The following is a 12,018-nucleotide window of genomic DNA, read 5'->3' as shown; positions in this document are numbered from 1 at the left end:
TGTTGTTTAATGCAATACCATAAACTGAATAATGCCATGGATATGAAGTGACACTAGCAATGCTGGAAGTACTCCCAGGAAGCAGAAAAATGTCACGATATTACAAGAAAGACGTGAATTGGGCTGGGTGCAGTGGCTGACGTCTGTAATCCCAAAACTTTGAGAGGGCGAGGTGGGTGTTTCACTTGAGGCCAAGAGTTTGAGACCAACCTGGCCAACATGGTAAAAGCCCTTTATTACTAAAAACACAAAAATTAACCTGCCATGGTGGCACGCACCTGTAGTCCCAGCTACTGGGGAGAGTAAGGCATGAGCAAAGATAGTGCCACTGCATTCCAGCCTAGACGACAGAGCAAGACTTTGTCTCTCTCCCCAGCTCACCAGCAAAAAATGTGAATTGCTTGATATGTACCATAGATTGATGTCTGCAGCTGTGATTGCCTAGCATTTCAGACATTTGATTCACCCTGTAAGCTGATAACATAAACTTACAGTATCAATAAATGCAGTACTATAAATATATTTTCTTGATAATATTTTTGCTCTAGCTTACTTTATTGTAAGAATATAGTATATAATACATATAACATACTAAATATATGTTAATTGACCATGTTATCAGTGATGCTGTGGGTCAACAGTAGGCTATTAGGAGTTAAGTTTTGGGAGAGTCAAAAGTTAGACACAAATTTTCTTTTCTTTTTTTGAGATGGAGTTTCACTCTTGTTGCCCAGGCTGGAATGCAATGGCGCTATCTTGGCTCACTGCAACCTCTGCCTCCTGGGTTCAAACGATTCTCCTACCTCATCCTCCCAAGTAGCTGGGATTACAGGCACTCGCCACCATGCCCAGCTCATTTTTGTGTTTTTAGTAGAGATGGGTTTTCACTATGCTGGCCACATTGATCTCAAACTCCTGACCACAGGCGGTCCACCCGCCTCGGCCTCCCAAAGTGCTGGGATTACAGGTGACAAATTTGCAAAGCATGGAGAGTCAATCCCTTAACCCTTGATTTGTTCAAGGGCTGATTATATTATAAACTTCTCTTTAAATGTGCTGAAAAATATCTTTTAAAATTTTGTTTGCTATAACATTGGATTGAATTAGATATTGGGGGTCTGCCAGTAATACAAAAAGCAGCCTAATATTTAAGAATGCTTGGCTTATTTGCTTCCTTATCTTTTCATTAAAAATTATTATATAGACAGTGACCACTCTAAAGTAATAGAAGAAAATGCACAGGAAACTGTCCGCTCCCGTTGGCTTCTTTTTCCCCTGCCCCACTAGAGAAATTTATTAAGATTATGCTTAACCTGAAACTTGTGTCTCAATCTATAAATAGAAAAACTGTTTTTAACATTCCTAATACCTATAGTTTAAGATTAAGTATAATTTTAAGTATTTAATTAACTCATTGCAGAGAGCATATTTCCATGGCGCCAAGGCAGTTATGAAATTAGAAGGGACACTATATAAAAATATTAATTAAACTAAGTAAAACTAACAGTTACTCCTGCTTTTTCCTTTTTCCCCAATACCAGGAAAATTGATATGTTTAAATTGAATTGTCTTCTTTCCCCTGAATCTGCCTTTTCTCTTCTCAGCCAATCAAAATTCTACGTATTCTTCAAAGTGCAGCCAAAATGCTACCTTCTTGATAAAGCATTCTCTGACTTTTTCATCAGAAGCAATGTCTCTCTCCTTAAACCTGTAAACGTTATCTCTTACTTTCTTGCACCTTTTGCTTTGTAGCATAGTGATTTATAGAAATTCCTATAGTCCTTGAGAAAGTGAACTTCCTTAATTGTATGGTTCTATCTTATTTGCCTCTGAGTGGAAATATCATGTAGGGGTTAAGTGTCTTGGATCTGGAGACAGACCCATCTGTGTTTAATGTTCACCCATTTTGTGATCTTGGGTACCTTATTCCACCACTCACATCTTCAAATTTATCTTCTGAAACACAAGTTTACTTCATTGAGAAGTGTATTTAAAGAATTTAGAATAGTAAGCACGTAACAGCTACTATTAGCTATTGCTATTGCTCATCTCACCTTGAGATAAGGTATGCACATAGTATGCAGAGAAATAAAATAAATCTATTAATAAAAAATCCATACTAGATAAAAGATAATCTATTAGATAAAGGAAGTATATTTTGTTTTTGTTTTCAGCAATTACTACCTCTCACACTTCCAAGAATAATGAATCTCTTTTTCTTAGTATTCCTACCTCCTTGTTATTGAATTATCAGTATTTATTGGATTTTCACGGCTCTAGACAAGTATATAAGAATCATGGGATATAAGATATATTATGACATGTTTCCTCACTCTCAGGATACTCAACACTACAATTTGGTTTGACCGTTTGACTAAAATACATGAAAACAATACTGCTGCATAAAGGATTGCCTTCTCTTTGCATCACAAAAATGTATAAAATTATTTTAAAGAGGAAGGAATATTTATATAGAAACATTTTTGACATAGGCATAATTATTGCAATACCATTCTTACCAGTTGAGTTAAATGAGATAGTCAAAGGTCTACGCTCTAAAGGTCTTGTCATTATAAATTGATAATAATCTTGGCCCAATATGCAGTGTTCAAAAAATAATGAAAACAAAGCAATCTATTTTGAGCACAATGTTTGTATTTTTTCATTGAATTTTAAATAAAGAGCCATTTATTTGAAAACTACCATAGAATTTGTTGTTATTTTTGAAGCATTTTTTATTATATATATGGTGTTCTATAGTAGTAATTATAGTGTACATGGAATTTAAATCCATGTCTTAAGTTATTATATTTAAAAATCACATAGATTTTTTTCAAGTGGTTTCTTAGCCTAGTTTTAAGTTATTAGATTTTTGGGTATTCTGACTCAGAGATAGCATTTTAAAACCCCAGTCACCCTCCTCCTCTGTACTATTCCTTTCGCTTAAAATATAAACGTTCTGAGATATTTTTATTTCAAAACTAACCACAAAATAAAACAAAACCAAAGACAAAAACATCAAAAAACAAAAAAACCCTTCCTTCAAACCTGTATCACCTCTGACCCCTTTACAGAAAATATCATAGTTCCTGTCTTCTCAACCTCTTAATTGCCCAAGTCAATGTACTCTCAGTTTTCATTTTAGTTAAACTCTGATTTAACACTGATGGCAATTATTTTCTTAAAACTGTCCTCTCTTTACTATTCCATGATATCACCTTCTTTGAATGTCCCTTTTGTCTACCTGTTAAATTCTCTTGCTGAGTGTACCTTTGTCTTAGTTTGCTTCTCTTCTCAATGTGTGTGTGTGTGTGTGTGTGTGTGTGTGTGTGTGTGTGTATTCTCTGGATAAACCTTTCTGTCTGTGGCTTTAAAAAACCAACCCCATGGGTACAAATATGCCTAGCTGCTTGGTGTACTTTACTTGACATCCAACAGGCATACCAAATTTATCTTGTGCAAAAATACATTCATCAGCATTATAATCAAAGCCACTGCTTGTCTTCTTTACCTTTCCCTTTCTTTCATGCCCCGACACCGAACTTGTCTCCAAGTTCTATAACTTTTACTTTGGCATCTCCTCTTCCTCCATAGCTGGAGCTCTCATCTTCTGTCTGTAACACTACAATAATCTTCTCTAAGATGTTCACCCTCTTGTAACCCAAGACTACAATTCATTCCTCATAGAGCTGCCCTAGTGGATTTCTCAAAGTTGGTCATGTTTTTCTCTTTTTAAAACTCTTCTATGAATCTCCATTGCCTACAGGATAAAGTCCAAATGTCTTAGGATGGTGTATGAATTACTAGTTCTTCTAACTAATGTCAATTTGGTTTGCCTATTTATACTTTCATTCAAGTATTTCACTCTGCCTGGAATCCCTTCTTCATACATTTTGATTACCTTTGGAACCACATTTCTTACTCAAATCAAGAATAACACAGTCATGAAATCTGCCTTAATGTAATTCTCTTGTGGCTCCTTTAAAATGTACTACTTCTTCATTTTTGCCATTTCAGCCTATTACATGAACTTGTATCATACTAGAGACTACATGTTAGTGCATGTACCAGTTTCCATGTGTGCCTCTCTTTTGGAGTACATATCACATGAGGACGAGGACCTATCCCCAAGACCTAATACAGTATCAGGCATATCCACAGTTATTTTTATTAAGAACATTATTTTTAATAAATAACTCAGCATGGTAGACCTTCAATACCTGTTCATGGAAAGAAGAAAAGATGAAAAGACAATGTCAGATTATAGGAAATAGTCAATATTTTTTAAAGAAAATGATATAATTTATTTTAAAAAGTTTTGAATTTAAGTGTTTCAATTATGACTGCAATTCACACACGAAAATATAATTCTACACGGTAAAAAATGATTATAGAAAATGCATTAAAAACAAATGTTTAAGGGAAAAAAGTAACTATGAAACTTTTTTGAAATTTTTCAAAAAAAATGTTTAAACTCTTGATTTATAAATAACTTTAAGTAGCATTAGTTTGCACATGGATACATACATATATTTAGAGAGGCTAAAAGGAGAAAGCCAGTTAAGTACTATTATTGCCTACGAAGAACAAAAGAAAGAAAAAATAAGACCGTATGCAAGTAATACTAATGGATTCTCATATTCTCAGTAGGGGCATAAGGAAATTAATGTATCTTTCTACCCCACAATTTCTTTTTTTTTTTTTTTTTTTTTGAGGCAGAGTCTTCACTCTGTCGCCCAGGCTGGAGTGCAGTGGCACCATCTCGGCTCACTGCAAGCTCCGCTCCCGGGTTCGTGCCATTCTCCTGCCTCAGCCTCCCGAGTAGCTGGGACTACAGGCGCCCGCCACCGTGCCCGGCTAATTTTTTGTATTTTAGTAGAGACGGGGTTTCACCGTGTTAGCCAGGATGGTCTCGATCTCCTGACCTCGTGATCCGCCCGCCTCAGCCTCCCAAAGTGCAGGGATTACAGGCGTGAGCCACCAGCGCCCGGCCCTACCCCACAATTTCTATCCACTTCTGAAAATCCAAGTATTATTAAAATACGTATTTAAGAAAATAAAATATTTTTGACTAAAAATTTCTGAAGAGCGAAGTGTTATTAATACTTCCAAGTTGAGAAGGCATCTTAGAAGTGTTCCCAAAAAAAAAAAAAAAACTTAATAACACATTTTACCATATTTCACAATTTTTAGATGTCCCATTTTAAAAAACTAATGTCTGTGAAATATGTATGTATCTGACAATCAATGACTATTATAGTGTATTGGCAGCATTTTTGCTTTTTTAGAGACACATAACAGTGCCTTTTATCATCAATGATGTCCTAACTTAATGAAATAAAATCTAAATTATATTTGGAATATAATGGGTTCAACTAGCTTATAAAAATGAAAAAAACCTGAATTCTCATGCAAAAAAGAAATGATTGATTTGGATTTGATCCTCATATGATCCTCTGTGAGCAAAATCATGTATTATCATTATTTTTCTTCTGGTAATAATTAAACATATGGAAAAAATATATTTCTGCTTAATGATACTCCTTATTTGACTTGCATACCATATGTTTATGTTTAAAAACATTGCCGGGCGCGGTGGCTCAAGCCTGTAATCCCAGCACTTTGGGAGGCCGAGATGGGTGGATCACGAGGTCAGGAGATCGAGACCATCCTGGCTAACACGGTGAAACCCCGTCTCTACTAAAAAGTACAAAAAACTAGCAGGGCGAGGTGGCGGGCGCCTGTAGTCCCAGCTACTTGGGAGGCTGAGGCAGGAGAATGACGTAAACCCGGGAGGCGGAGCTTGCAGTGAGCTAGTGAGCTGAGATCCGGCCACTGCACTCCAGCCTGGGCGACAGAGCCAGACTCCATCTCAAAAAAAAAAAAAAAAAAAAAAAAAAAATTGCAAGTTTTTTGAACAATCTAAATCAAGTATATTTTGCCTGCTTTCACAAAACAGTTTGAAAATAAAGAGACTCAATTGTAATGCAAATTTTTTAAAAAGTAACTGTGAACTTTCCTGATCTAGACATTTTTCAGATTTCCAGTCAAATTGCTGAAAAGCATTTTACCAGTTTATCTAAACATATATGACTGTATGTACACAATAGATGCTACCAGATGTTCTTATCCAAGTAATGGAGATTAATGATGCATGGCTTGTCTGTTTTTCAGTTAGTATGAAAATATTGAAATTCAATGGGTATCCCTGCTCTAGTGAATTCTTCACTGTATCAATGATTCTTATCATCAGATATCAGTGCACATCTTTCCCACTCCAATCCAACTAAAGTCACATTTATCAACATATTATTTTCATATTCAGCAAAGAGTTTCATATTGGTAACTCAAATAGATATCTTAACCTGTACATTTAAATGAAAAGGTATTTTATGTGAATAGGATTTGCTTTTCAGAAAAGTCGTCATATACAATGTGTACACTGGAAATTGCACAGAAAATATTTATATGCTACAAAGAACAGTAAGTACTCATTCTCCAAAAATATTTTCTTAACACTGCTAAATTATGTAATGTTTTCATATTACTAATTTTTATGATTTAAAGATAGTTCAAATTAGAGAGACGAAACATTACTACCTAGTTTTACACTGATTATTTTGTAAGAAATCCTTATTATCAAACATAGGCTTTATCAGTTAGTGGCATCAGTTATCAAGAACATAAAACTCACTCTAGACCAAGACATGAGAGAAACAATGTCCTGGGCTTATGTTAATGTAGGAAGAAGTGTGCTTACTTCACCTCCAGAAAACATTACAACCCCTAAACTCTGAAGCAGTGGTTTCCTGACCCAAAATCTCAAACAATTTTACAAATGTAGCTCATTCAGTCTCCTTTTTTGCTCTTCAAATTCTGCAACCAACATTCCAAGCCTTAAAGACAAAAGTAGTTCTCCATCACAAGAACAAGCAGCTCACACCTAATGACTTCTCCATTCATACACACCTAAGAAAGAACATTTCTTCTCCTATCACACCGGATAAACATCCTCAGAGATCTACTTCTAGATCAACCTTGCACAAAGAAAGCTTTTTCACATCAGGTCTTTCAGTTCCTAGAACCTGTCATTATCTTCTCTGTCTCCCACCCCCTCCAGTAATGTTTTTAGATATGTTTCTTTTGTTTGGAATATTCTTTTCCCCCACTTGCCTTCTCCCTTCACCCTTAATTTACTCATCCATTTTCAAGTTGCAGTACTTCAGAGCGTCTTTCCTAGTTATTCAGGACAGGTCAGGGCTCTCAGTTAATGCTTTCACATACTATACTTTTATTTGAGTGATTGTATAATAAACATCCATCTTTTCCACTGGAAAGTAAGTCCCATAAGAGCTTCAACTATTCCCCTCACCACCCAGTACATAATAAATATTTCATAAATATCTATGGAATCAACCTATTGATTTGTTTTTTCCAAATCAGAGCATTCTATCATGTGTCTCTAGCGACTTCAAATGTCTTTCAGTACATTCTCAACTAAGTAAATAAATTATTTATATTACAGTGACCTTGTAGTTTTTTTATTGTAACACATTTTTTACATATGCTATTCCTTATAGCACCTGACTGAAAACATTAACATTGACACAATCTTCTGAGTCATACATTTGTGATTATTTCGTGATAGCGGTATACTCTCCATAAATGTCACTATGGCTGAGAGATAACTTTTTCAACTTGCCTTTACCGGTTGGATCTTTACGATTTGCTTTACTCAAATTCCTCTTTCTCATGTAATTGACGTTTTCATATATGCGCTTGTCTTCCTTGTATCAACTAACCATGCTTCTCTCTTGTAGTCAGCTGTTCTGCTGCTAGTTCCTTTTCTCAATTTTAACATATCTTAAGAATATTCAGTCACGGTTTGCAAATACTTATCTTCTCAGTTTAAATAAGCTTTATGAAAACTTGCTGTGCTAGTCATGTTATATATAATGAAAAATTTGAAGTTATGATATTTTTGCTGGGCATTCATAAGCATGGAACCACAACTATTATTCTTGAGAATTATCTGTGATATTTTAATGTAGTGTTGCTTTTTTCAATTTCATTTACCATCACAGCCACCTGTTACTGAAAAGAACCATAACAGTTTAATTCCATATCAAGTAATTTCCTCATGGGCCGTAATTTTCTTTATTCACATCTCTTGGGACCAGAGGTGGTGTTCATATGCGGGAAAATAGCATGTTCAAAGGCTCAGAGTGTGAGACTGTGGCCAAGGGCCAGTAGTAGCTCAGCGTAGCTAAATCGCAAGGTCCATGGCAGAGAAGGCTAGGTAATAGCTGAACAGGCACACTGGGATCACTTTGTAAATGACCTTGTATGACATTCTCTGGATTTTGACTTGCTAATCATCAGTATATTTTAATCAGAAAGTGCAAGATTAGATGTGCAATTGAAAAATATTGTGTCAACTTATTACAGACAAGAACTAAAACCATTTATATTTTCAAAACTTCATGACTCTGTAAAATAATTTAAAATAATTAGCATTTCCTTCTAAATAATCTAATTGACAAAAATATATGTGCATTTTAGATCACCTGTGTAATCCAGATTACATTTGTCTTCATGCCCCCACAAACATACTTATATTCCAAAAAGCTAGTAGAAAGAAATAAAGTAGAAATAAAATGTAAATGATTTCCACTAAGTGACAGATGCCTGGCATTCTCTTGCACTATGCAGATGAAAGTTTCTCAGCAGTTCACAGAGGCATAATATGAGGGAGAATCAAGTTGTTACACAGCATAGAGTAATTAAAGGTGTAGCAAACTCCAAAAGCCTACACTCCAGCAGCTGTTACATGATCCACATTGCCAAAGGCGATTTAATTTTAGGAAAACAAAACCTTATGCCTCATTGGATACATGTTGCTATTTTTTATTTTATTGTTTTTGTCATTTTGTTCCTGTATTTGTAAACTGGTTTGGTATTATAATTGTACGCAGCTAAAAGCATAAAGACGTATCTATTTTTTGAACATGTTTAAGTAACATTAAAAGAATTTAAATCAGTATTGGAAGTTTGATTTTTTTTTTTTCTTTAAAAGGAATTTAGCGGAACCTTTTATTGTGTAATACTGTCTGTTAGTATTACACCATTAATTTTTATTATTATTTCACACAGTGTTGATATTATACTGACTGCTTCTTCTTGATCATTTTTATTTCAATAGGCTTTTGTTTCTTTTGTCTTATTTTTGTTAATGTTTAAACATTTAAAAGGTAAAGCAATTCATTATTCACCTTGTTGTCTACTTTCTCTGACTGTTCCCATAAATCATTCTTTTTAAAATCTTATTTCTGGAAAAAAACAACTTGCTTTTTTTTTTTTTTTCCTTTTCAGTTAAATATTTGAAAATGTAAATATTTTTGCCCTATGGTTTGGTAACATGAAGTTATTAGATTAAGATAGAAAGCTGAGTTTATTGAATTTCTGAAAAATATTTAAGACTTTTAAGAACTTATTGTTTGTTTTTTCAATACTGCCACAAGCTTTTTATGTTGAAATACATTAAAATTAAATTTGAGCTAAATTTGTTGAGAAATTCTCACATTTTCCTAAATGTTTAGACAGTTCCTCAAATTTTGCAAAATTAGTCCTGAAGGTTTAGCAAAACCATTTTATCTATTATGAGAATGCCTTCATGTAGTCTAATTTTCTATACTGAGAAAGGTGATATAATTTCCAAAGATGCCCAATTTGTTACAATTATTGGTTAACTATTATTACCAGGGGGGTTTAATTATTATATCAGTTTTCAAAGATAATGTAATATTTGATTCCCTTTTTATTATTGAAATTCTTGTATCAGTGGAATACTGAGTACTAGGAGAAAAAAGAAGGGTCAAATTAATTAAAAAGGTACAAATGTTTTAAAAGATCAAGTTAGAATTATTCAAAACCAAAATTAATATATGTCCCTTTCATTTAAAGGAGCTAAATTATAAATTTAAATGTATTAATTTATCAGAAATCTACAAATGCAAAATACATTCTTAAAATTGTGCTCTCATCCTTTCCTATGCTATCTTTTAATCCAGGGGGAAAATTGCTACAACTGTTGTATATTTTCATTTGTACACAATTGTCCTCTCCATGAGCTGTAGTCTCTCCCTCCCATATATTATTTGAGGATGGAATTAATCATTTACAACATAAAGTCATTCTATATGTTATTTTTCTGCTAAACTTTAGGTAAAATAAAATGCATTACACTTCCATACATGACATTGCTTGAAAATGATACTGCTATCTATTAAACTATACTTCAATATTCTGTTTTACCTGCAGCTGAATGTGGTGCATCTGCAACAAATAATGAAGGAATTTTGCTGTCTCCAAATTATCCGCTCAACTATGAAAACAACCATGAATGCATTTATAGTATTCAGGTTCAAGCAGGCAAGGGAATCAATATTTCAGCCAGAACATTTCATTTAGCACAAGGAGATGTTCTTAAGGTAGGTGAACTCAGACATACTTATATTTTGATCATTTTTAGCCATTAAATATACACCAGTAGATAAATATATATGCCTATATATGTGTGAATGTATATAGTATTAACTGTGAGTTGATTCTGCCTTTTATGCAGTCAAATTATATAATAATTCTCATTTTCTATTATTGTTGCCATTAAAATAGTATGCTTTGTTTCCAATTTTTATTTATAATAAAAGGTAATTTTTTATTTTATGATACATGAATTTTAATATTTTAATAATACCAAAATAAGAAAACTTTAATGCCAAATATCTTGCCTAATAAGTATCATATATAAAAATCATCAAATGACCATCATACAATATGTTTCTTTGTCTTATTTTTGTTAATGTTTAAACACTTAAAAGGTAAAGCAATTCATTATTCACCTTGTTGTCTACTTTCTCTGTTCCCATAAATCATAATTTTTAAAATCTTATTTCTGGAAAAAAACAACTTGCTTTTTGATGGTCATTCGATGGTCATTTCTTTAAGAAATATAATAGTGATTTATTTCTATTTATATTATATTGTTTATGATGTAACTTATTTATTTTTGTTAATATATGAAGAATCTTTTGCATTTATGACTATGGATACTTTTTATGAATATATAAACCTAACAAGTCAATGTCTATAAATTAAGAAAAAATGTACTTTGTTGATAATAACTATTGGTATAAACATTATTTAAACATTTTGAAATAATCAAATGTCTACTTTTCTAAAAAGATAACATTTTGGCAAATAAATATTTTCATAGTTGCTGATTTATATTTTCAATATAAATATTTTGATAAATATGATTTATATTTATCATTAGAGTAAAATTAAACACTTCTAAAAGTCACATTTAAATATTTTAAAAATAATTATATAACTTTGTTTTTCTAATCGTTAAGATTTTCTTAAGCCAGGTGAAAAATTCATTATACTTCTGTTTTCACAAATCTTGAAAGAAAAAAAAAATGGAATTCCAAATTGGCTGCAGCAGGAGAATTTTTTTTTTAAATTAACGATTTTAACGTTATTGGTTAGTTTCATTTTTAAAAAAATATTATTTCATGATAATTGATGGCTCTCTAACACAATAACACTATATACTTGTAAGATTTGTATAGGCTTTGGGGAAAATTTCTCACAATGTATCTAGATGTATACAATTTCAATATTAATTTAGGATAAATATATGTATTCCTATTTTCTACATTTTTCCCCAACTGGCAACGAAATTCACTACGTAAAACTCTTCCACCCCTAGTTCATTGTTTGGATGTTTCTGTTAAAATAAATTATGTTTGTTCAATTGGAGTCAACATTGAGATTAATAGGTTGCTTGTATATAGAACTGAGGCAGTGCTTTTTATTTTCAAGCAAATTATGTGGGGAAATGTATCAATGTATAGATAAGATCTGTGAGCTAGTCTAGCTACTACTATTGCACAAGCAACAATAATAAACATGTGTTGGTGAGCTAAAATTCAGGAAATGTTTCTTCGCATCTAT

General features: G+C 32.8%; 1 protein-coding gene across 2 annotated transcripts in view; it reads left to right on the top strand.

Moving 5' to 3' along the window:
- The window catches only part of CSMD3 (CUB and Sushi multiple domains 3), a 1,272,067-nt gene that overhangs the window by 884,840 nt on the left and 375,209 nt on the right, over nt 1-12,018 (top strand). For both annotated transcript variants that reach the window (XM_008001392.3, XM_008001388.3), the window contains one exon: nt 10,321-10,490. In XM_008001392.3, the coding sequence (XP_007999583.2) occupies nt 10,321-10,490 (170 nt within the window). The remainder of the gene's footprint in view (nt 1-10,320; nt 10,491-12,018) is intronic.

This window comes from Chlorocebus sabaeus, chromosome 8, assembly GCF_047675955.1.
Source record: "Chlorocebus sabaeus isolate Y175 chromosome 8, mChlSab1.0.hap1, whole genome shotgun sequence".
Classification (NCBI taxonomy): domain Eukaryota; kingdom Metazoa; phylum Chordata; class Mammalia; order Primates; family Cercopithecidae; genus Chlorocebus; species Chlorocebus sabaeus.
This window is presented reverse-complemented; position numbering and strand designations above follow the sequence as displayed.